Here is a 27,390-nt window from a genome sequence, read left to right as displayed (position 1 = left end):
GTCCTGTGCATTGAGCCATTTGAATATTAATTATGCTTATTCCTGGAATATCCTTATAAGCTCCTGGCATTTGTTCTACTTTATATGCAACTAATCGAGTAGAGAACATTTTCTCAAATAATGTTTGCATTTTTTTTATGACACATGCCACAAATAAAGAACTGTTACTGGTCAGGATTAATAGTATGGCAAATATCTGATATCTATATCTAATTATCTTCAACCTGTAAATATAATGGCTTTCTAATTGTCTTCTGGTAATGTTGTGACCATACAGGACAGGAAGGCATTTTGTAAGATCCTATTTGAATCTTCGTAGAATTGCTATGCTTGGCTTAATTCGCTCTTATGAGTCACAATAACCTTCCATGAATCATGGCTTGAACTAATGCCAGTCTATTTGAGAAGGGGTTCCAAGAACTGTTCCTAACCACACAGAAATAAACAGTATAAAAAGCCATCTTCACTTCTGAACAGTTCAAGTCAGGACAGCTCGGGATGTCACGGGGCAGAACTTGAAGTACACAGAAATTGCATAATACAACATCCAGCAGTTTACTCATAAAACAACTTGCAAACATATGGTAGAACACATATTTGTTATTCTTTCATTACAAAAATAACAGCAACTATACCTTTTATGCTTTATATTGGGTTTAAATATGTATTATATTTTATACTTTATATTTATTTTGTATACTTATTTGTTTTTTAGTAAATAATTATATCTAGAATATACGTATTTGGAGTAAATATTAGAACTGTACTAAAATTTCTTAATATGTCCCTTTATAGACACATTATAGACTAAATATTATGTTCTTTTCTTCCTAATTCTTACCTAAAGACACGTTGCAATACCCTATGACATGCTCATTTCAAAATAAGAATAAATCAAGTGTTTTTTAAATAGATTATTCTATATTACCTGACTCCCTGCTAGCGGTCTGTGGTGAGCACCTGGGGGGAGTCAGTTCAATCAGCATGAGACAGCTTCTCCTCAATCCCACCCACCACTCATATCCCTCTCTGGCCTTCCATCAGCCTCTTCCTAGTTCCCTAACCCTGATTAAGCAGGAGGGGAGGAGGGATTGAGGAGAAGGCACCACATGCAGCTAGAACTGCCCCCTTGCATGTTCCCCACTAAGATGGCGTCTCACTACAACACTGGTTGTACTGGATGTATAGCATTCTTTTACTACCTCATTTTCCCTACACACTAACATCTTTTTCAGTTTAGTTATTGGACGGAGTAACTGATTCGGGGGGGGGGGGGAGGGGTCATGGGTGGATATCTGTTAAGCATGAAGTGCTGAGGAGCCCACATATGGCACCTCAGGCAATGGATACAGTTATATATTTTTATATTGGTAACACCAAAGTTTTTGTTACAGTTTTAATGAACATTGCAACAAATCTCAAAACCATCATGTGGCTCGACACTATCTACAAAAAAAGTGACCGTGACTAATGAGTTAATAAAAGGTTTGGCATTTCTTTATTACATAGATAAGCTCATGTTTAAAAATACACAACTTATAAAACATTATTAAATGAAATGGAGTTTATTGCTGATAATAGAGAGCTGAATGTTACAGTACAGTAGTATTCAACATGCACAGCCCATTAACATACACGGTAAGTAAAGAATAGCATAAATAATTCTCCAGATAGTTTCATGAACTATGCAGTTCTACAAAGTTGTTCTCCGCCTTAAGTGAAAGTTTGTTCCGATTACACAATTGCATGATTTATTGGTTAGACTTTGGATTGTGAAATAGCTGTACAAATAATATGGACTAAACTAAACGAAAAACTCAGCACATTAATTTGAAAAAGCTGATAATGTGATGAAATATGGTGTCTGAGAAATAAGGACATCTGATGGCATCGCCCTAACATAATGTATTAAAATTCGTTATATGCTTAAGCCATTAAAACATGGATATAGTCTTTATTCCAATATTATATATTGAAATTACAGGCACACATACAATACAGCTTGTAATAAAACCATGCATCCCTAATATTAACCAAACATTTACAGACTGGCGTGTTATCCTGGAAGAGTTGATTACTGAAAAGGAATCTTGCATCTGGTTTAGGTTCTTAATCTTTTGCTGCTTATAGGATGGGTTTCTGGGTGAAATCCATTCTCTAGGGCTCTGCAGGCATTGCCATGTACACTGTTGGTGTTCTCATGTGCATTAATTGTATCCTGTAAAGACAAACATTATAAGAGCTGCAAATGTGCTAAAAGTGACAAAAACATGCTTCTAAGTGGCAAGAGACTACATGACTCCTTTTAAAATGGATGGGGTGCCACATTAAATTAAGACATCTTTGGATATAATTAGCAACAAATGTAAAGATATTTGATATAAATAATATATAGTTAAACATAAATATACATCACATGTATATAGCAAAGACTTCGATGTAGCATGCAATCTAAGTATTCACAAGAAACTCTCTATAATTGTGAACTTTATGTTGTTTAATGTATGTTGTATTAAGGCACAATGCAAAAGGTCAGCATGGTTGGAAACTTACCTTTCTTTTGTTTGTTGCCTGTTCATTGATCATAGATGTTTTTGTTCCTGTTGCTCCTTCAATAGCTAGAGACAGACAAGATGTGTTTTTGTTAAATAGTACACAAAGTCACATAAACATAGTAAAGTAATAACTTTAACTGGACTTCAAGTGAAACCTATCGGGCAGGAACTTTCCTGATACTAGTTATTTAGAGGTAATTTTTGGAAATTGTAAATAGACACTCTGTCATACTAAGTAGTAAGCTAATGTTGCACAGTGAGAGCACCATGCCATCAAGCATCAGTATAGGGAAGAATAGATAGATGGATGGATGAAACGTTAAGCAGACAATTGTGTCTCCAAACAGGCTTCTTGTTTCAGTGTTATATGTTCTTTCCATATCATGAGGTGTTGGGTGTTTTGATTGATTTTCTGGCATACAGGTAAATTCTGTTTGTTTTGGCCAACCCCCAATTTGATGAATCGAACTTGAAAACTATTGAGCCTGTCTGTCATATTTGTACCAAAGACGATGATTTTCTACTAATTAAAGGCAATCTACCATCAAAATCAAGCGTAATAAACCAAGGCCACTTTCTCATAGATCAAAGCACTATGACTTCTTATATGTGTTATCATTTGTCTATTTCCATCTAAAATCAACTTTTTAAATTATTCTAATCAGCCTGATGGGCTACCCTAGCTCCTCTGTGATCAGGCTGTGAAAACACCTAATAAAACAGAAAAATACTACAGATAAAGCTAATGCTACATATGTTTACAAAGGCTAGAAGATCAAAGTTCCTTGAGGTAAAAATAGTTCGTTCAGGAATGCAGAAGGTGGAGTTCATTTCCCTCTTATCTATTGGATAGTTATTGTCCATGTGACACTGCAAGGCAAGAAATATAGAACCCTTGCATTGCCTTTGAGCCCTAAGTTCAGCCATCATCAAGCTGCTATATGTCAGTTGTTTACTTTCTGTTAAAGAGAGTCAGTTTGCCAGTTTTTTACTTTTCATGACATATGTTGGAGAAATTTTTTTTGTGGGGGGTTAATACAATAGCAAAAAGTGAGTAAATACTTTGCAATTACCTGGATTTCTTACAAATACATTTATGAGCTTTGTGTAACAATTTTATACAAACCCAATCTAACAATCTAATTACTCACAAGAATTTGTATTCCCTTTCACTGGGCAGACCGGGCACACTGGGGCTGGGGAAGTCGGGGAGGGGACGAAAATTTAGACCAGATAGTGTGAAGATGCACCATATTTGTCATTCAATATCAGTTGCTGAGGTAAATTTGCAGGGAACCTGTCATCAGGAGCCAATTTTCTGGCTACCCCATGTCCCCATAGAGAATAGTGTGCACCTTGCCAGAGTGTTTTTATAATAAAACTGGCTTTTTCTAATAAAAATAAAAGTTAGATGAAAGTTTACCTTTCTTTCTGCAGAGCAGTGTCCCAAGGGAGATGGCAGTGAGAACCGATTTCCTCTCCCGCTCTGGGGAAACCGTTCCATCATGTGTCCATTTCAAATTTTAAAAACACCCATATCCTTCCTATTTGAAAAAGACGCATCCTAAGTGGCCACTCCCATGGGACACGCTCTGAGTGAGCGAGGTAAACATTCATCAAACTTTTATTTTGTATTGGAAAAAGCCAGTTTTATTATAAAAGCACTCTGGCAATGTGCACACTATTCTCTAGGCGAACATGGGAAGCCAGAAAAAGGGCTTCTAATGATAGGTACCCATTGAGGATATCTTTGACTAGGTCTATAGTTTGAGGTTTATCTAAGACTTAGACTGTATTAATAAATTTAACCAATTTCTTAAAGGGAATATGTCACCAGGAATGAATTTCATCTTTAGCTTCTGATAGTCTATGCTATACTGATTTTAAAAATGCCTTTGTCATCATCTAATTCATTTTGTTTTACATTACCTGGCTCCCTGCTAGCAGCATGCGGTGAGTCGCCATGTAGCTACCATGTAGCGTGTGCGTGCCTGTGTCTCTTCAGACATTCTTCCCCTCCTCCACCCTGCCCCTCCCTCCTCTGCCTGCTCAATGCACATGACAGGATGTGGGGAGGTGGGTGAGAGAGTGGGATAAGTGTGGAGGAGAGGAAACTTACACAGGCTGCAGCAGCCCCCTCATAGCATAGGCAATTGGAACCTCTAACAAGCTAAAAATGACATTCCATGTGACAGGTTCGCTTTAAATATCTACAGTGCAGGTGAAAGGTAAGTATATCTTATTTTATTAACCCCTTAAGGACGCAGGGTATTTTCACTCATTTTGCTCCTTTTGATAATTTTTATTACATTTTTTATGTCAAATAAAAAGGTGTAGAAGTCGTGTTTTGGACATTTGGGCGCCATTTGCCGTTCCGGAGGTCACCGCCGGCCGTAACCATTTTTATATTTTAATAGATAGGGCATTTTGGGATGCGCGATCCCTAATGTGTCTGTGATGTTTACTGTTTATTATATTTTGTATCAGTTCTAGGGAAAGGGGGGTGATTTAAACTGTTAATATTTTATACATTTTTTTTTCACAATTTCTTAGACCATCTAGGGTACATCAACCCTAGATGGTCTGATCATTCCTACCATATACTGCAATACTCCAGTATTGCAATATATGGCATTTTTGCACATGATTCATTACAATGAGCCACTGGCTCATTGTAACGAATCTGCAGAAACCATGTAGCCTCGTGACGCTCGGAGTGCCGACGGCGAGTTTGCTGGCGGCAAACAACGGGTTAACACCCGCAATCAGTGCAAGCATCGACCGCGGGTGTTAGCAATGGGTCTTTGCTGCGATATGCAGCAAAGCCCATCTCTGTATGAATAGGGCTCAGCCCGTGAGCCCTCTTCATACACCTTTCACATGAAGACTCTTTTATCACATCCACATGAAGGACATTTCATTGGGTGGGGGGAGCATTTCTGAGGACATTGCATTTGGGTGGCAGACTCTGCTGTGGACATTTTAATGGGTGGGGGGAGCACTGCCGGGGACACTGCATTGGGGGAGCTTTGCTGGGGACATTGCATTGGGGGGGAGCACTGCTGGGGACATTGCATTGGGGGAACACAGCTGGGGACATTTCAGTGAAAAGACCAAAGACAAGGGGACATTATAGGTGTGTGGGGGTTGCTACTGAAAAAGGGGTATTATAATGATCCCTTTTCTGTAGCCATCTACTTATCAAGACATTAAAAAAGGCCTACAAAAAAAGAGGGACTCTAGAGGGGAGGTTGCAGGAAAGGGGGCATTATATGAGTTGGGTTTAGATATTTGTGGGGCACACAATTTTTTTCCAATGACAATAGTAAGAGGGTTACTCAGCCCTGGTCCCAGGAAAAATTTTTTTAGGTGCAGCCGGTCCCCAGATACAAAAAGGTTGGAGAATACTGTTTTAGACCATTCTACCCTGCAAATTTGTTCTTTTATAAATGTTTCTGGGATGCCTTGCATGAACAGCACTTGTAAAGGTCTTTGTGATTTCATATGAATACATCTCTGCTTTTTTAATATTGTGTGGCAAGTCAATTTATGTTGTCTTATACTGTATTTTTTTGAATGTTGCTTGCCCAAGTCATGGTTCACAATAATCAGTCTTTCTTGAGAAAAACAAATTAGTCAGCCACCAAAAAACTCAATACAACTGTCATTTTATTTACTTTTGTAGAAGTCAATAACACAAAGCTTAGCTTCTTTTTCTCACAGCAGTAAAAGTTAAAAGATATTAGCCGTACATCTGTTTGTGTGCTAAAACAATTCAAATGACTCACTTCTGTGCTCAAACGCAGTGTTTGTGAGTCTTAGATTGTTAAAAGGGAAAGTAACATTCTTTCATGTTTTTGTTTATGTCTTCACTGTTTTCATATTTCTATGCTCTTACTATGCATGTCAGTACAGATAAAGCAAACTGCCTTGGAAACTGGTGATATGTGCAGTAATCAGCAATGGACAAGGTTTTGTAGATTGCAGTGGCATTTAGTAATTCTCTGATAGCTTCTTTTCAACAGTCGTTCGTTCTTATATGTATAAATACTCAACCTACATGCAAACATATAGAACAACTATTCTGTCAATAAAACCAGGGATACCCAGACAGTTTTCCCACGCTGGTACCTTCCACGCATGAAGGTGTGTTGTAGGTGTGATCTTATGAGGGAGGGCACATTAAGTTTAGGATGGTCATTCTAAGCTGAATGTGCCTACCCGTTCCGATCACAGCTGCAATGTATATTCAGGCTTGGCAAACACCAGCATGGGAGACTGATTTGGTATCCAAGATTCCACTAAAAATCCCATTCTGTGTTATATTTCACTTTGTACTTATGATATAAAATGAAATACTACCTGTTCAAAGCTGGTGGCTGATGGTGAGCCAGTATTGGTTATCTCAACAATAAAGAGAATGAGGGTCCGCAGTGTTAAAGGAATGGTATTGTGTATTTGAATGTCTGGTTTATTTGCTTTTCTGGTTGCGATAGAATGTCTTTTTGAATAAACTTACCAGTAAGCAGTTCATCTATGGCATCCACCACCATCTTAGCATCTTCCTTTGTAAAGCACATAGGAGGCTTAAACTTAAGAACATTTCTATGTGGACCATCTGCACTTAGAAGAATCCGTTTTTCTTTCAACCTAAAATGTACAATAATATTATCATTAATGCAAAACCATAAATTTACAGTACAAAAGGGTAGCAACCAATGATATTACTGAAATATGTTGTCTAGATAACAGCTCATATTTAAATACTCTTGTCATTAAGCTGTCCAGCAAACAGGGCAACCACAACCAGACATGGGACAAGCGGTCAGACTGGTGGCAAACTGTATTACAATGGCAATTCAATGTTTTGGAGGTGCACTTTACAATGCTTTTTGGGAAGCAGTGCAGCATGTACCATTAAAAGGTCACCAACTTTTCAACAAACTTTGCATAAATGAACAGTTAAAGTGAACACAATAAATTTTGCATTACATATTATCAGATGTGAATAGCTTTTGAAGAGCATCTATCACTTCAGATTTCTAAGAACAGTCTCATAAAAGAAATAAGAGATCCTGGTTATTGGAAAACCTATACTTAGTAAATAGTCCTTTTGTGTTTTTTAATGAATGCCTCACTTACTTGTATATTATGTGCTGGGCCTCTGCTGTAGCTGGAGTCCTCAGTAGTCTATCTTTAACCAGATCTACACCAACAAATAATCCAACACCTCTGAGAAAATTGAGAAGAATACTGTGAGTGAGTTATAGAAATCATACACATCCAATATAAGCTACAAACTCTGCAAGACAATTGTGCCCTTTATATACTTTGATTTATCAAGGTTTGACATACCGTCGAAATCTGGTATGATAATTTATATCTCTTACATTCCACAAATAATTAGCATAAGTTCCACTTATCAGAAGTTTACTGAACTAATTAAACCCCCACCCAATAATTAGTTCTACCCATCATAATGCTTTAGGATGCTCAGTTACCTTAAACAGACATGTAATTTATCAGGTATTTTTTAGTCCCTGTGACAACTTGATGTAGAAAATTCAGGGTTGACAAGTATAAAAAATAAAGCTTAATTGCAGATACCTTACAGTACAGCAGCCTTGGGTTAAAATTCAGTAAATTACTGGCCTCCAGAGAGGCCAGAGTAGGGACAGAGATCCATTTGTAACTAGGGATCGTCTGTAAGTCGGATGCTCTTAAAGGATATCTACCACCAGGATTAATGATTGTAATCCAAGTACACTGACATACTGATGTGTGCCCCCTCTGGCGGGATCTGCTCTTCTTTTAGCTTCTTATGCCCTTATTCATAAGAAAAAAGGCTTTAAAGGTTATGCAAATGAGCCTGAGGGGCTCCTTTAACATAAGCCCCCCAGAATCATTTGCATAATTTTAATAGACTTGTTTTCTAAAAAAAAAACAGGTCATAAGAAGCTAAAAGAAGAGCAGATCCTGCCAGAGAGGGCACACACCAGTATGTCAGTGTGTTTGGTTTACAATCCTTCATCCTGGTAGTAGACGTCCTTTAAGTTGGGGACTACCTGTATATTGCAGCTAGACAAAAAGGAAAAAATATAATTTAAAACTTTTTCTTTGAAAAGCAAAAATGATGACTAATGAATAATTTCTTGTAATTTTCTTTACAAAATTCTCAACACTAAAGAAAGCTGTAGCAATCACAAATATGTGTAAAAATCAACAATAGCTAAAGATAAAACTTATTTTATAACTAAAGTACGGGAGAAAAGCTCATTAATGAAAATATAGCTGCAATCATGCTGCTAAGAGCTACCTAGAAGTGTTAATGGTTAATAAATCTGAAACATCCTAGTTTTCCTAAAGAATGCTGCTATATTCATGCTGTATTATAGAAAGAAATGGTGTGAAGAGAAATATGGCCATACAGTGGGACAGCTGGTGACCCTGTCCCGCAGCAAGGTATGTTAGAAATCTGTAAATGTCAAGTCAGATGAGCACACTGTTACCTGATATCTCCTATCATCTGGTGTTTTTCTTTCTGCTCCTGCAGAAGCTCAACAAGGTAATCTCCAACATTGATGGCATTTCCTTGCAAATCTTCTTTTTTAATGACATCAAGCACGGCCAAGCCAATAGCACAAGACACAGGGTTTCCTCCAAACTGCAAACATACCAAAAAGCAATAGAATTAGAACAGAATAAAAATCAATGGCAAAGTGAAAGTCATTATTTGAAATGTTGCAAATATCATACACAATGGGGCAGATTTACTTACCCGGTCCTGTCGCGATCCAGTGGCTCGTTCTCTGTCGAGGATTCGGGTCTTCCGGCGATTCACTACGGTAGTGCATCCGATGTCCACCAGGTGTCGCTGCTGCGCTGAAGTCCGCTGGGTTCGCATGAGTTCACAATCCTATCCTGGGTGCAGGTAAGCGCGTCTCAAGCGACACTTTTTTAAAAAAGATTCCGCGGTTTTGCCGAATCCGTCAGGTTTTCCGACGGCCACGCCCCCGATTTCCATCACGTGAAAGCCGGCGCCGATGCACCACAATCCGTCGTGTGCGCCAAAATCCAAGGAAAAATTCAGGGAAAAACGGCACAAATCGGAAAAATACAGGAAACCCGACAAAAATGTGCGAATCGGACCCTTAGTAAATGACCCCCAATGTATCATTAAAACACCCCACTTGTGTAGAGTAGATCAATTATAGAAAATCATGTTGTATTAGAAGGGATCTCCTGATAATGTGCTGATTATAGGGTGATCTGCTGTTGAAACCCTAATAGACCATTGCATCTAGTGTTGGAATCTGAAAGAAAATGTTTTATTTCCATGAAACACCACTACAGGAGAATGAGCAGGGCACAGTAATGATTTTTGTCAATGATATTACTGATTAGGGGATCCCATAGAATCCCTAATGCATTCTATTTTCCAAACGTTAGATGGGAACTACTTACCTCTATGCAAGAAAAGCATCCTTCATGCATAACAATTTAAAGGAAAGCTACCATCTTGGATCTAACTATTAAAGTAGATCCGTGGCAGGTTCAACCAATGAATGGCATGAGATCCCTTTTTGGGGCTAATCCTTGAGTGGCCTGTAACGTAATAAATCTTTAATCACCTAAGATGCAAATATGTGAAAGAGGCTACTAGGGCGTGGAGTCACCGCAGCTGAAGCTACACGGCACGGCTACTCCACGCCCCCTAGTAGCCTCTTGGGATCCTCCTACTACAAAATCTACAGTGCACAGCTCCTGATAGCTGCAAGCACGTGTGCGAGCTCTGCATAGACTCTCAATGCAGAGCCACCGGCTGTGCATACTCGGCTGCGAACCCAGAGCTACTGCTCATGCTTAATAACGCCTGCTTCAGAGCCAAGTACGCGCAGCCACCTACTCTATGCAGTCTATGCAAAGCATGGACAAGTGTGCGCAGCTACCAGGAGCTGAGCGCTGAAGATCTTGTGGTAAAAGGATCCAAAGAGGCTACTGGGGCATGGAGTAGCCGCGCCGTGTAGCTTCAGCTTCGGCTACTCCACGCCCCAGTAGCCTCTTTCAGATATTTGCATACTAGGTGATTAAAAATGTATAAAGTTACAGGCCAAGGATTAGACCTAAAAAGGGCTCCCATGTCATTCATTAGTTGTACCTGCCACCAGATCTACCTTAATAGGTAGATCCAAGATGGTAGGTTTCCTTTAAACTGAGGTTTACTTATGGACTTCTATTAATAGACATTTAGGTCACTTGTTTCTTTATACACGTGTTATTCATGGACCAATCAGTTATAATCAAACTGTAGTTATCAAATAATTTAACAGATTATTACCGTGTTAAAGTACTCCAAGCCAGTTGCTCCAAACGCTTCTGCAATTTCTCTGGTTGTTACAACACAAGACAATGGATGTCCATTACCAATAGGTTTTCCCATGGTAACAATGTCCGGTACAAAATCTTCACCCTGTAGCTGAAAACTCCAGAAATGTTTTCCAACTCGTCCAAATCCAACCTGAACTTCATCAGCTATAAATACTCCTCCGGCCTTATGTACATACCTGGACAGAAAGAAATACAACACTCGAGCATGGAAAAGAAGCAGCTAAGCTTTCAGTGAATGTAGGCAGGGGGCAGGTAGTCTTTAGACATAACTTTCTTGGAGTCATTGGGGACTGTAGTGAAATTATCATTTTGACGCACCTATATTATGTCTATGTATAGCTACTGAACAATAATATTACTGCTCTGCCTAGTAATGTTATTTCCATATCTATAACATCATTCCCTGAATTGCAAAAGCTGTGCTTATAAGGGGAATATAAAGAAACTTTATTATTTCATTATACTTATATTTTTAGGTAAATGTACGTATGTAGAAGAGATATAAAGCACTGCTTTAATTATTGTACAAATTATTTTTCCCATCCCAGGTCCATGGGAAAGCCATATAGGGCTACACACAGCCTATATGTAATATATGTATACATAGTACAGCATAATGTATTCCTTATGACATTTGAAAGAATTGAGTCAGAAAAGTAGATAAATCTTGACACCGGTAAGTGGTGAATAGCCCCCATTTCAGAATCCTATCCATGTGTTTAGTAATTACTATGGTCATTCCACATTATCTGTAAATTATATATTGCAATCAAGCTTCCAGCTGTTGATATGTCCCTTAATTATAATGCTGTTTTAAAAAATATCATTATAGTAAATATCTATATATCTATCATTGACCAATGATGTGTTACACCAAAGAAGAGCATACAGGAAGACTTCACATAGTCTCACCACTTCTGGACTAATGTAGTTCCTAATGTAATTTGCTCTTTACTGTACTTATACTATAATGGCAATTTAGAAATGATGATGCATATAGAAATATGATTGCCTGTGATAACTCTTCTACATTTTATCAAAATAAATCCTTCTTAAACTGGGTACATACTCTGCAACTTTCTGGAAATAGCCAGGTGGTGGGATAATTTGACCTCCACAGCTTTGCATGGATTCAGCAATAAAAGCAGCAATCTATATAAGAAAAGAGAAGATAAGGGCGATGCTCTAGCGGACTGTTAACATGTGTTCAAGTCCTGTAACCTTTTGTGAATGCAAAATAATTGGTACAAAGTTTGGTACATTGGAAAGTAAACATGGCCAAGGCCATCATTATTTTGTCTTCAACACTACTCGTCATAAGCCAAGAAGACTCCCAATAGCACTGAACAATACAATGTGATTGTTTAGTCCATTCTTGGCTACAATTACAGTCTGTTGGATTCATTATCAAGAACTGATAATTTTCTAGGTCTAGAAAGCGAAAATAAAGGTTATTTGAAATAAAAAAAAAAATCCAATATCATTATGAATGGTAAGAATGCCTTCAAAAATACAATGTTATAAACTCTCCAGCTGTGAAAATCATAAAATATATATTTTTCATAGCTTTTGTAATCATTTTTTTATGTATTTTCACCATCATTTTGAAAGTTGTTGACAAAATATCACATACAATGTTTCATTCATAGTCCTCTTTTTCCACCACAAGCATCAAGCAATAGGGTTGTCTAGAAGACAACAATTCACTTATCCTTTAACATATTATGGTTCCCATATATGATGTGTCCTCGTTGAGGTGAATGTATGTGAATTATGATTAATTGATGTGCTGTCTGACAAGTGCAGCCTCGCAAAAGGGTAACAATTCTTATGCATCTACCACTCCAGGTCACACTATGTATGGGCTGCCATAGGTTACAGATACGCAACTATGTGCATTTCAGCCTGTGATGGTCATGCTTATGTGGAGGAAGACCCAGCCCTAACTAGTTATGCATTACAATGTCCTTTACATTTGAAATAAATGTAAATACAGTAAAAATAGACACTCAAAATGGGTGGTTAACAAGTCTCCATATATAAAGAAAAAGGTCACTTCACAAGAATAATCTATGCAAATTAAGCTTTTGAAAATGCGTATGAATGCATCTTTCTCATGGTAAACTTGTGTGGAGTCTTAAGTGTGTTTCATTGTATTTCAATTGGGTTCCCTGACATAATTCAAGTTTTTTAACTTTTCATGGTGCGCCATGATGTTCCTTGAAGTGGCTATGGATATTCAATATTAAATGGAGAAAAGTCTCTGGCGGGCACAGCCCCAACGATACCGCCGACAGCCCAACGCGTGGCCCAACTCTCCAGGGGCAGCGGTGATCACGGCAGGACTTTCCAGCGGTGCTCAATCAATGTATATAAGAAGATATCCATACATAAACATAGAAAGAGATGACGGCACTCACCGGTTCCAAAAGCATGAAAAGCGTCCTTTATTGGTGGGGAAGCATGCAGGGGGGTAAACAGACAGGTTCCGGCTTTTCATGCTTTTGGAACCAGTGAGTGCCGTCATCTCTTTCTATGTTTAGCTATGGATATTCATAGCCATTTTATGAGATCATGGTAACCAGTCCGTGGAAACTAAAAAGCTCTCTCTTACCTTTATATTTGGAGACTTTTAAAAAATGTTTTATTATTATTCTATTTGGTCTATAGATTAATCACAGACTAGACAGTTTTGCCTTCTTTGTACACCATAGCACATCACTGGGAATAGTATCATGACCCATAATCTGAAAACACAAAGCTGTGAACAAGTAAATATATACATTATACAGCTGAAGAGAGCACTACAGTGCAACATCATGGAGTATTCCAAAGGAGAGATATAAGTCTTTAGCAGAACTTGGTCAGCAACAGGGTAACGTCAGCAACACCTACAATATGCAAAAAGGAGAAAAGGGAAAAGAAAAACTGACCATTAGTAAGGAGGTCTTCAAAGGTTGATCCATACATTCCTTACTGTAGAAGAAGTATTGTACAGCATTATGTCAGTCTCTTGAGATTAGTATGAATAAATGAGTGGGAAACAAGTGCTCTGGGCTAGCGAGGCTTGTGTTTCATAACCATCCTTTTGTCCCACAAATGAATGCAAGTCTTTCTTTCCCTATAACAAAGGCTTATTATAAAGCTAACGTATACATAGTAATTTAAATCTATCTATATGCCACCCAATTTCCATTCTTGTTATTGTATAGTTAAAAACATGCCTACCCTCTAATAATAAGCTATGGAGTTCATTTTATAGATAACTAAAATCACACATTGAACGGTCACTTAACTACCGGCCTGTGACATACATATGATCCTTGTTATGGGGTTTAATTACTTAGAATTTTGTATCTTTTTACTTAATGAAATAATCACAGCGATAAACGGGCAGCAGAATGCCGTCTGTGCAAATGTTCTAGGAAACAAATGAGAATTACATTTTGTTCTGAAAATCCAAAGCCCTTGGCAGTAGAAGGACTCATTATTAGGTCCTAAACCAGATCACAGGATATCCTTGTAGTCTTTAGCAGATGCGTAGGAACATTTCCTTAACATACTTGGAAAATTTATACCCCAGCAAAGAATAATAAATCCAGTCCCAAAAGAGCTGTGGTTGTTAAATATTTTCGGATGGGTAACACCCTGAACCAGAGACAGTAAAATATGCCTAAAAAAAGCAAACAAGTTAAACAAAATACTAGATCTGCCTAAAAAGAAATAAAAATAAAGGTCTAATGTATCACTATATACACCAAATCGATTCACCAAAGTTTTTGTAGATTTTCTCTGCCTTTAATACAGGCAATGATTTACTTGCAGTGTGTACAAGAGGAAGGGAAAATTATGAATTGTCTATTACCAGTTTTGTGGTCTTAATTTTGCTAAATTCGTGACTTAGCTGTCCTGCTCCCCCAAACCAATAATTATACGGAACAAAAGAAGGAAAGAAATCTGATGTATATTGTAGCTCCAAGGTGGCTGACACTTGAGTCTCCAGCATGGAAGGTGAAAAATGCACCTGATTTATTAAGAGGGGAGTGCCTTTCACTTTAGAACAAAGGTTCAAGCCTAGCATAGAAAATACCATTGTTCAATTTCCTCTCTTTAGGTTAGTTATGTCCAGTATGTGTAGCAGGCTGGACACGTTATACTGGTAATAAGGCGGGTATTAAATGTCACCGCTAATGTTCCCAATTTATTACAGCAGAGTCATACAGTACAAGCAAAACTTTAAAGTACCCGTATATACTCGAGTATAAGCCGACCCAAGTATAAGCCAAGGCCCCTAATTTTACCACAAAAACCTGGTAAAACCTATATTTTTTTTACTCTAGTATAAGCCGAGTTTGGGTTTTCAGCACATTTTTTTGTGCTGAAAAACTAGGCTTATACTCGAGTATATATGGTAAGTGCTTTAAAATAATACTAGCTCTCTAAGAACTTTGTCATTCACATATTCATGCCAAATACTAAGCAAAGTTTCCCCTACAAGTAACAATTATCCATCCCTCTATAATGTAACATTATATATAATATATTGCGTTAACGCTTTATATACATATTGAATACATATACAATAACAATTTTTGTCATCAATACTCTCGCTATTTTGTGGTTGGATGTCTTTTTGCATGGCAATGTAGTCCATGTCCAAACAAATATAAATAACATTTTTAAACAATTGGAATATTTAAAAATGACATTACATACGCATGGATATGAGAATAGAAACTTACACCCACATATTCATGGCCTACATTTGTAAGGTGTCTCCACACTAACCTTTCGATTATTTTTGTGAGCCTCTTTGATTATTTCATTTACATCATCAGCATATGCTGCACCAGGATCAGGATGATCCTCTCTGTATTTGCCCCTGTAGGTATCAGGTGACGGAGCCTGAAAAATACAAACATTTTGTGACCACTTGAACATTTGTAAAGAACAAGGGAAATATCAAAATAAAATATCACAGGCTATAAACCCCTTTATGACCAGGCCTTAAAAGGCTTTATTGACCGCACTATTTTTAACAAATTTTCATACTTATTGGTTTAATAATAATAATATTTGTAATATTTAATATATTTTTTTCAGTTTTCAAATTAACACAAAATGACCATTTATATGTTACCCAGGATGACAAAAAAGACCCCTGGGGCCATTTCCATATATTTTTATTTCTTCTTTTTTACATTATTTTTTACTTAAATTTTCACCTGTAACTGGGGGCATCTGTAAGAGCCACAATTACAAGGGGAAACTACCCTCTGTGGGATATAGATGTTGGATCAGAGCTAGTCTATATCTTATCACACCCAACAGCTCTGATTGACCCCTACAGACCCGGTGGTCACATAACCACTGGGCCTGTATTGCCGGCAGAAGCACAGGCTCTCCTTCTCTGTGCACTGTGATGCTTCAGCTGTGAGGAACGGAGAAGAAAGATGTGGTAATAAACCGGAGACCTGGTCCTGCAACTGCAATTAGGGCGGGAGCAGAGGAAAACTGCAGCAACGTCTAAAGATAGGCGGTATGCCCACCTATGGAATTTTTCTACTATTTTTAACAACCTATTTTCTATTCCGGTGTCAAAGTGATATAAAATCAGATATGTATAAAGGGGACTGACAAGGGGTCCAACTGGGATAATTCAGACCCCATTGGACCCCCCCATTCTCATGAGACCCCCACTGATCAGCAAGTTAGGCCCTATCCCATATGTTTTGTGGGAACCCCCCCCTTTATGCATTAAGAGACTATGGTTAGTCACTTCCATAGCCCGAATGAAAATTTATAGAAGCTTCAGAAACATCATAGCACAGCGATGGGGTGTGTTATCTTCCATGTATTTGATTGTATTATCAAATACAATCAAATATATGGAAGATACCAACCCCCATAGCTGTGCCATGATAAAAGTTATCTTGATTTCATGGAAGTTATGGATGTAACCTAGCATGACTCGCTGCCTGTTATATGGGAATACCATTTTCTTGCATGAAATTGAATCGAGGTTGGCTACTATTTTTTGGTGAATGAAGGGTTTGTCCAGGCACCCCAAATTGAAAAGAAAAAAAATATGAAAGCATCATAAAATAATGAAATATTTACGGTAATACTAAATACACTAATTCATGACTGCCTCACAATTTTTGATGGGCTCAGGTATAATGTCCGACAGGGACATGTGACCCTCATGTCCGCTGCAACCAATCATTGTTGTGTTGATAGCCCTAACATTTTTTTTAGGGGGGGGTTAGAAAATCCATTTGATAATACATAAAATGTTTTTATGCTCTAACACAAGTGAAGATGAACACTCACCACATGCACATACTCTTTCTTGGCTTCTTTTCCCAGCTGTTGAAATTTATATGGACTAATGTCAATCAAGGACGTCACATGTCCATGGTAAGCACTAAAGAAAATAATGACAAATATAGTATAAATGTTCTATGGCATATCACTGAGGAATATCACTACCAGTATTCTTGCTTTTTTATACTCATAACCTATGTTTATTTTATTGAGAATAATTGAAAATAAATCTAAAGAAGAAATCATGTAATACACATGAATGCACATAATCTACTGTGTCACAGATGAAGTGAGCAAACACAATAAATGTTCTCTGGTTATAGTGGCGTTGTAATACCTACTGGTCAAGGGTTATCACATCATTGTGTCCAGAGTACTGCCGTGCCAATCGTAAAGCTAGGTCATTTGCTTCTGACCTGCAAGAGGCAATTACACAAATAAAGGATGGAAAATATAAGAATTGTTTTACAATATAACACAATGTTTCAGTGATAGAAAGCACTTATGAAATACATTTTAACTTTTTATTTCTGTTGATCAAACAAATAGTTTACTCTAATATATTTAATTGTTTTCATCATGGATATATCTGACATATCTATGTCACTGTGGCCAGATATTGAATAGTATAGAATCAGCGTGTCCTCTGTCCATAGGTTGTATATGATATTACAACCCAGATCCATAGAAGAAAAAGAGCTTCAATATGACACACAAACAGCGGACTGGTATAAAACTGTTTTTCAAATCTTGTGAAACTTCTTTGGTAATAAGCTAATGCTAATAGCAGACCCACCACAACTGACAAAGTATGTTAGTTAATATCTGTAAGGCTATATTCAGAACTTGCAGGTTTCAAAATCAGTCCTTAAAATGGAGGGCTAGGACCAGTGATTGGCTAGTGTCAAGTTCAGGGTGTTTTCACAGTGATATAAGTGTCCCTATATCTACTCTCAGCAGAGGCTGGGAATGGATGCAATACTTTGCATCTGTCCCCCAGAGCCTCCACTGGCATATACGTTGCTTGATGCTGTTGATGTTCAGGGTTTTTCCCCCAGTGTCTTTATATGGAAATATACTCCAAAGAAAAAATGATGATCCAGCTTTAGGTGCAATTTATAGGATAAAAATAAAATCCATAGAACACCCATAGAGAGGAATGTCTACAGGCAAAGCTTACGTGTTTCAATAAAATATCTTAATATCTAAATTATTTTTCAGAGCTGTAATTATAATTCACAGCAAAGTGTTCTTAGTTTTTCTATTACTTAATGTATATTGTATAGTATTGGTCTCTTTTTAGTGTCTTGATAATAATTATCTTGGGAACTTTGGAGCATAGCTGCTGGTTTCCTCTTATCGTTTTTGTACAAATGTTAATTATAGTCGTCACTCAGTGTCGTATAGTGAGACATTCAACGCACTCGGTTGTTGGAAGAAAAAAATCAATATCAGAAAAGAGATAGCTATATTTTCCACTGCTCTCTTGTTTTTTTAGTGAGTAGCACAATTACTTGTGATGCGTTTTAGTGGATACTGTACATGTAAGTGGGGGATAAAACTATAACTAATATTGTAGCTGAAAATTTCTCCTACAGATGCCTAAATACATATCATCACCCCCAACATGTCTAATTAGAAACATTTTTTAAGCAAATAAAGTAATTTTTCTCAAAACCCAATTGCTTGATTTATCATGAGGAGTCACGTGATGCTTCAGTCATGATTCCTGGCACTCAATGTGGGAATTATACTAAGATTCTTTGGGCATACTACTACAATAAATGCACTGGGCTGGGGCTTGCATCAAGAATTGACACTTTGCAAGAAAACATATACGTTTTATCAAGGAACTTAAATGTTGCAACATAAATATTGTGTGAATGGTCTTTAGGGGTTATCTAGGGCCCAAACCTATTATGGGCTAAAAAAAAAAAAAGACATTATTGGTAATTGTGAGGATACAAAAACTGGCACCCCTACCATCCCTACAATATTCTCATTTGGAAGTGGCACCTGTCCAAAATGTGACATTTTGGACAGAGCTGTCATTTTCCAGCCTTGTCTATAGTGTATTAGGGGTGATCTGTGGGGGTGCCCCCCAACCAATCACCTATTAATGGATTTTCCTGTGGATAGGTCATCAATAGTTTTGGGGATGTAAAATCCCTTTAAGGTATAATGATTGGAAAAACACCTAAAGCTTGCTTACTCTAAGAATAGAGAAAACCTAAAAGGTTATTTTCAAACATACCCTGAATTAACAAAGTAGCAGACAGAAAGCTTCTCCGGGAAGGTTGCAGTTAGACTTTCAGCATACTGGACAAGGTTGTCATGCAGGAATCTAGAGTTTGTATTCAGTAACTCCATCTGCCTGACAGCAGCTTTTGTCACCTCCGGATGGCTATGTCCAACTAGAAGTGAGGGAAACAAATGCATTATTTATGTGCAAGTGCTGCCAAAAGAACACAATGATCCAATGAGATCATACAGACAGGACCTCCAGAAGTTGTGCTATGGGATCTATTGTGTGTATTTGTAGATTGACTTACTGTAGGTTATAGTTAATAAATGAACTTACCATGAGCAACATTATTTATGCAGTCGAGGTATCGTTCTCCTCTTTCATCAAACATGTACTGTCCTTTTGCACATACAATCTTAATGGGATCTTTTGAAAAAAATACTTTGCAAGACGGTCTGAAAGGAAACAAATAACACAAATTATTACATTATATTCTATTCCCCCTGAAGCACTTGTGTTTAATTTAAACAATTTGAAGCATAATTTTATGACTAAAATAGCGCCAAAATCTGAATAAACATATAGCTGTATTCATGCTGCTGGGCATGAATCCGATGGATGATTTCCTTTAAATACATTAAACAGGGATTCTAAGTCAGTGGAAGTTACTTATCAGGTCTCATTTGAAAACCATAACTATTTTAGAGACTGCACATGAAAGGTGAGGGGTCACTTTCTAAAAACAACCTCCTGGTACAAGGAGTGGAAGGTGAGGATAAGTGTATAATTACATGGAGTGACAAACAACTGCTGTATGTGTAGACATATCACCATTATATATTGAATACTTCACTGTTTACATTGTATCTGATGATAAAATGAGAATGTCTAGGGCAGTGATGACGAACCTTTCAGAGACCGAGTGCCCAAACTACAACCGAAATCCACTTATTTACCGTGAAGTGCCAACATGAAATTTTAAACAGTAACTTATTGTTCCCAGTTCTTTCACATCTTTCAATTGTATCGGCGGTCTGAAGCCACCAGTTCAAAGAAGGAGTGCAAATTCAGATTATCATTGTAGCTTCTCTCCAGGGTCTCCCTGTAAAGGAAGAATGGCCGGGTCCAGCATGATGACCTCCAAAGATAATGCAGTTCTGTCAAAACCTTCTCACTTTTCCCGCAGTTGCAAACAGCCAACTAAGTGTCGAATAGCACTGAGAGCAGCATCTCTTAATTTGTCTGGGACTGCAGGAAGATTCAGTGTTTGGTGAACTCTGTCCTGGGGTGATGGTCTGAGTGCCCATAAAAAGGGCTCTGAGTGCCACCTCTGGCACCCGTGCCATAGGTTCGCCACCACTGGTCTAGGGGGTAATATCACATATGAGTGCATGATTTTGCCTCTAGGCGAGAATTACACAAAATAAGCCTGGCGTATAAACTTGGATGCAAATCGTACAGTATAGAACTAAGGTTAAGTAAGGGAACGGTATTACATGCATATACCAAGGATACAAAATACAACGTAGTGCCTGTACCCTTACTGCTCTTTCAGTGGAAAGCCTAGGAGAGGGTAACAGCTTTAAATATAGTGAAATATCAGTGGTTTGCACTTACATTTGAGCACTCAGGGTATATAGCCTGACATGTATGGGGCATAGATAGTAGTTGTAGGACTTGTTGAAGCTGTTGTACAGAATTGAAAAATTGGGTACTTTTTCAGCAACACTACATCCAAGTATAGGGTTTGTGTGGTGTACATATCAGCTCCATTAAATGTGAAAGGTGCTGTGCTACAATACCACACTTAAAGGAAATCTACCATCAAAATAAAACAAGATAAACTCATAGATCCAGGCACTGTGACTGTGGTAATCTTTTCATATTTGGTATTCACGGCCTCCTTCCTTCTAAAATAAACTTTTTAAATTAGCTGAGCCTGGGAGGCTACCCTAGCCCCTTTGTGATTTGGCTTTACAGACTGTCACCCTCCCTCAGCACCTATGCATTGTACATGTGCAGTGTACATGTGCTCTGGAATTCAGTGAGGTGCTATTTGTACAATAAAGTAACCAGGTCTTCCCATGTTTTACAAATGTTGAACAATCCTTTTGTAAAAATCTTCAGACACAGGCACCTTAGTAGCTCTTGGGTTATGGTGTAACGATAATATTGCAAGAAGTGCCACTTCCCTTTTATTTTGAGATATTTTATCATGTGATACATAGAACATTACAACAACCTGATTTTAAAGTTATAAATATACAGGGCTTTGATGTTTAAATACACATATTGTCTAACAAATAAGTGGGGGTCATCGTGGGGATCTGCAAGCTGTGTTCTGTTAAAGCTCAATATGTGCAACAACCAAAACTAACACCCAGGCTGTAGAGCCTCAATAAACAAACTAGTAACAATGCCAACCATCCCTGCTTTCTTTTCTTTGTCTGAGTCTGCACACTTTTAGTTGTTTATCATGGTGTGTGCAAAACCAGATCAGACTGGTTGTAGGGACTAAATAGCTATAGTCAGCTGTCACCGAGGATAATGAGTAGACAGATAGTCTTCCGCTAATATTAACAGGCATTTGCTGGAAATCAGCTGAGAAAAGCTCAGAACAGAATGAAGAGAAGAATAATGTATTATCCTTAAACTTCAGTCATAACTGACATCACATTGTGACATTTTCATCCTCATCGCCGCATTCTATGTTCTATACTATATATTTATTTGCTTTTTTTGTGTTTTTTTTTTTTTTTTTTTAGAAATGGCTGGTTGCAACTATTGATCACATGTTTTTAGAGTTTAGCTCTTTCATGACCTTTAAACTGCTTATAGTGTAATTTTTGCTCTCAAAACTAATGGGTTTTGCTGAGATACCCACAAATTCCATTGTTGAGAAGGTTGTAGATTGGCATTGTTCATGAATATCCTAGAAATGTCCTAAATGAGAATACCACTTTAAAAACACACAGTAAATGAGTTGTACCAACTTCCATTGTTATCCTCTACCCTCAGGGTGTTTGGTGGAGGTCTAATTACTGGGACCCCATTAATCACGTGAACGGGTCCCTATTGATCAGGAGAACACTAATTAAAGGATACATTCTCAGCCTGAAGCTTTATTCAATTAGTGAGACCAGGATTCTAGTGATCATCGGGTGACCAATAAGAGGCCAAGATGGTAAAACCCCTTTAAACGCTTTTTGGGACTAAAATGTAACTATAATATAGGCATTCACTGGGTTACACAGATAGGCTCTGTAGGTTTGTTCTTAAGTTGAATTTGTATGCAAGTCTGAACTGTATATTTTATCATCGTAACCCCAGCCAAAATGTTTTTGGTCTCTGCGACAATTGGATTTTAGAAATGTTGGATTGTTATAAGAACCAGGATCAACAATAATGTTTAATTGCAGACACCATTAATAACTGTTATAGCTGTGTATTGTAGCCTGAGGCTAAAGTACAGTAAATTACCAACATCCAGAGGTCCGTTTGTAACTAGGGGTAGTCGGGTGTTCTTAAGTAGGGGACATATTCAGCCAACTGATGCTGATTTGCTAAGGTGAGTCTCAGCTGATACTGAAGCGAAGGTGAGTCTCATTTAGACAGTGTGCAAATAAAAAGATGCTCATAAATGTCAGTGTGTGTGACAATACACTAATCCAAGAGGAGACAGGATGTACATTGGGGGTGGGGGAAATTCCAGAAGTCTTTTAGACTAATTACTTTAGAGTTTCCAGGACTACATTTTTAGAAACAGGACTTTCAGATCTTTGTGACCTAATTGGTGTTCTTAGCTGCTACACTATTCCAATTCTTGACAATTTGTTAAAATTAACAATTACTAAGCAATAACAAGTTTGTTTACTGCCTGCAAAGCTTGGAAGAAGGGAACACATAAGAAATGATTACAATGTGTGGACTTCTGCTTCCACTGAAAACAACTGTCTGGAAGTGCAGAGAAGACAGGAACAGCCAGAACAGACTGTACAGCTGCAGAGCTCTGGTCATAAAAGTAACACTTCTTTCTATTCTACTCACTTCTGTTACTCCAGTGAAAGTGAGAGTTTCAGCCATTAAACAACTAAAAATAAATGAGCAAATGTTTATATCCCTATTACCACAGCTAGTTTGACTTATCATACCCACAAAACAAAAGAAAAAGTTTCACTTCCCCTAGAGCTTCAACACTTTGTATCTTTCATCTAATATACTTGTTGTTAGCATTTTCCTAACTAATATAATAGAGTAAATAAGTTTCGGATTATGTTATATCATGTTCAGTAGATTGAGTTTCCATGAGGGTCAGCAGTACTGAAGAAAGTCATGGACAAAGCCGTCCTGCAAGTAGGAATGGGTGCAGGTCACTTGCCATCATTTCTTTATGCATTTCATTTCTTCATGTCAAAGTACCTCAGCCTTCTATGGGCAGACAGCAGGGAAGTATAAGCAAGCGAGCCCTAGAAAATGTCTTTAAAAGGCACGAGTTTCCCAAGAACAGATGGCTGTTGTGTGCTGTTATGTGGACGATTTGGATACCCTGCCAGGTTGCAGCAATGAGTCTATATAAGAGTGTAAATAGGGAATCCTTAAATACTCCACCTTATGGGTGTTATTATAATATTCACTTTTAAAAGTAATTATTTCATCCTACATAACTAACTAATCTACAGCCAATTGCTCACCATTAAAACAAGTGAAGCCTTTAATGGCATTTTCAGGGGGTCCCTTCTATATGCCTATGGAAGGCAAAACAAGCTAACAACAACAAACTAAAGAGGCCATGACAGATCTTACTGACCAAATACTGTTGACCATCATATATGAAAAGATGAGTTTCCCTGAGGGCAATTCCCCTCCATAACCTTACCTGCCTTCTTTTGTTAGCAGGCTTTAGAGATATATAATCCTATTTGTGTGTGAGAGTACAAGAAACAAGCTTCCACTTAAGAGACCTTTCTATATCATCTATAGGTCTATCTTTCATCATGATTTATATTGGAATCATGTGATACAATAGTTGTAGCAATTCTGCAACAAAATATATAAAATCTGCCTTATAGGGGAAAAAATTTGATATTTTTTAAGGAGTTGCAATTAGCTTAGCATATATGTATATAGGCAACGTCACACTTCCTCTCTTCTCTCATTAAGACATATGGTTTTATACCCTGAAAGGCCTCCTTCCTTTTTTACTGCTGTGTTTGTTCTCTTAGGAAATGCCTCACTAGTGGTTTGTCTGCAGCTGCTGGCACTAAACCACTTTCTCCACCATACAGTTATACAGAGACAGGGGTGCTGTGTATTTAACTCTCCTGATGCTTTTAATAGACCAGTACCAACATAGAGCACTATACATATTATACCTATTAAATAGATGATCCCTTAAAATGTACAGATAATTATTATTAGTGTCCATCAGGATGTGTCTCCTGGACAGTTGACTAGCAGGACTCGTCTACTTTTTACTATACTTTCTCTTTTACCATCAAACTTTAAGAAGTAAACACAAACATTACAGCTTATTATTTGTTACAATTTAGCATGACTTTTCATTTTCTTATGTCATGTGTTTATTCATTTATATTATATTTATGTATTACATAAACAAACAATTAAGAAACGATAAAATCATACAAAGAATCTACAACCCTTTCTAATAAAGAATATGTCCAGATTATTATTCTGTACCAAAATAAAGTGTTAATAGTCTAGATAGCAGTTGTGCATCTGTACTTACCCTATGTGCTTTTTCCTCATTTCAATGGTTTTCTCCTTGGAGTATGGCTCACACATGTCTGCTGCTATTAGTCTACCTTGGCACAAAACTACAGATCAGCTGAGTTCTCGGGACAGTCGTATTACTAGCAGCTTTGAGCTGAAAGAACTGTTCTCTTGCCTTATGCTCTCACTCTATTTATAAGCCTGATGAGTTTTCTAAGGACACTGCCTTCTCCCCGCCCCTTGCACGCCTCTGCCTGATGTCAACTCCTCCAGTTATTGTAGGCTAGCAAATGGTTAACTTTCCCTGAAAAAAAAAAAAAAACTTTTCTAAAAACTTCAAAACTGTAACATAGACTTAAAATAGTTCTGCTATGTAAAGTACACGATGCATGCCTTTGTTTGTGAAGGTATAACCTGCTGTTAAGTAGTTAACTGTATTCGTTATCTAATAAACTTTGGATTAGTATGTTTTCTTAACTGTTTTTACACTTGTGACTAGACTTCACCCTGATAGCAACTACTTTTTCCAATGTTACTGATAAGTACTTGTCTAGAAACACTATAAAAATCTAATGGGTTTTCAGGGTCATTGTTTTAGAATATTATGTGCTTCTTTCAAATGATTGTGTGTTCATCATGAAGTAACCTTCTATTAATTCTTCTATGATCATCCAACTACTTCATGAACTATTCCAGGTACACTTATGTGCTCACAGTAAAATGGGGCATATGATTTGCAACCAAGATACCTGGAACCATTCACAGTGGCCCACATTTACTAAAACAGTGCAAACAGCACTATGTGCAGTTTGCTTGTATAGTGTGCAGAGTGTCCCAGATTTGGGAATTGTGGCGCCCATTCTTCATAAATCTGGCTCTCCCTGCACTGCCTCAAATGAGTGGACCAGTTTTTTTTGGTGCACCTTTAACATAGGGCATGCAACACATTTCTATTTGCATGATAAATGTGTTGCACATGTTAACATGTGCTTAAACAATGTGTTAACATGTGCATTTTGTAAATGCAAATGTTAACAATAATGTAATTAGGCAAATCACCTCTCCTCATTGGTTCTACTGCGTTTCAAAACGCAACCAAAACACAACATGTGACCTCACCCTTAAAATCACATGTGACCGCAGCCTCATATGTCGTCATCTCCTTGGGTGTGACTAGAGCTCTTAAAAATGCAGGACACAGCCTCAAATCCAAAATTTACAGTAGTGTCCACTCCTACATATAACATCCTCAAGTGGCTTGTGTCCTCTCCTTTATATACCCCCCTCACATGGCTTGTATCCTCTCCTGTATATAACCCCTCACATGGCTTGTATCCTCTCCTGTATATAACCCCCCTCACATGGCTTATATCCTCTCCTGTATATACTCCCCCTCACATGACTTGTATCCACTCCTGTATATAACCCCCTCACATGTCTTGTATCCTCTCCTGTATATAACCCTCTCACATGGCTTGTGTCCACTCCTGCATATAACCCCCTCACATGGCTTGTGTCCTCTCCTATATATAACCCCCTCACATGGCTTGTGTCCTCTCCTGTATATAACCCCTCACATGGCTTGTATTCTCTCCTGTATATAACCTCCTCACATGGCTTGTATCCTCGCCTGCATATAACCCCCTCACATGGCTTGTATACTCTCCTGTATAGAACCCCCTCACATGGCTTGTATCCTCTCCTGTATATAACCCCCTCACGTGGCTTGTATCCTCTCCTGTATATAACCCCCTCACGTGGCTTGTATCCTCTCCTGTATATAACCCCCTCACGTGGCTTTTATCCTCTCCTGCATATAACCCCCTCACATGGCTTCTATCCTCTCCTGTATATAACTCCCTCACATGGCTTGTATCCTCTCCTGTACATAACCTACTCACATGGCTTGTGTCCTCTCCTATATATAACCCCCTCACATGGCTTGTGTCCACTCCTGCATATAACCCCCTCACATGGCTTGTGTCCTCTCCTATATATAACCCCCTCACATGGCTTGTGTCCTCTCCTGTATATAACCCCTCACATGGCTTGTGTCCTCTCCTGTATATAACCCCCTCACATGGCTTGTGTCCTCTCCTGTATATAACCCCCTCACATGGCTTGTGTCCTCTCCTGTTTATAACC

The 27,390-nt window shown here is 38.0% G+C and overlaps 1 protein-coding gene across 1 annotated transcript; it reads right to left on the bottom strand.

Moving 5' to 3' along the window:
- Positions 1 to 1,475: 1,475 nt before the first annotated feature.
- ETNPPL (ethanolamine-phosphate phospho-lyase) lies at positions 1,476 to 25,435 on the bottom strand. Its single transcript, XM_072119319.1, has 13 exons — positions 25,262 to 25,435; positions 19,852 to 19,970; positions 19,525 to 19,684; positions 17,612 to 17,686; positions 17,277 to 17,370; positions 15,732 to 15,848; positions 12,013 to 12,095; positions 10,894 to 11,119; positions 9,065 to 9,219; positions 7,698 to 7,787; positions 7,075 to 7,205; positions 2,554 to 2,618; positions 1,476 to 2,218 (listed from the first exon to the last, which is right to left on the bottom strand). The coding sequence occupies exons 1-13, from the start codon at positions 25,315 to 25,317 to the stop codon at positions 2,102 to 2,104; spliced, it is 1,488 nt and encodes a 495-aa protein (XP_071975420.1). The 5' UTR covers positions 25,318 to 25,435; the 3' UTR covers positions 1,476 to 2,101.
- Positions 25,436 to 27,390: the final 1,955 nt, after the last annotated feature.

The sequence above is a fragment of the Engystomops pustulosus genome, chromosome 1 (assembly GCF_040894005.1).
Source record: "Engystomops pustulosus chromosome 1, aEngPut4.maternal, whole genome shotgun sequence".
NCBI lineage: Eukaryota > Metazoa > Chordata > Amphibia > Anura > Leptodactylidae > Engystomops > Engystomops pustulosus.
The sequence above is the reverse complement of the archived record's forward strand: the minus strand, read 5'-3'. Positions and strand labels throughout refer to the sequence as shown.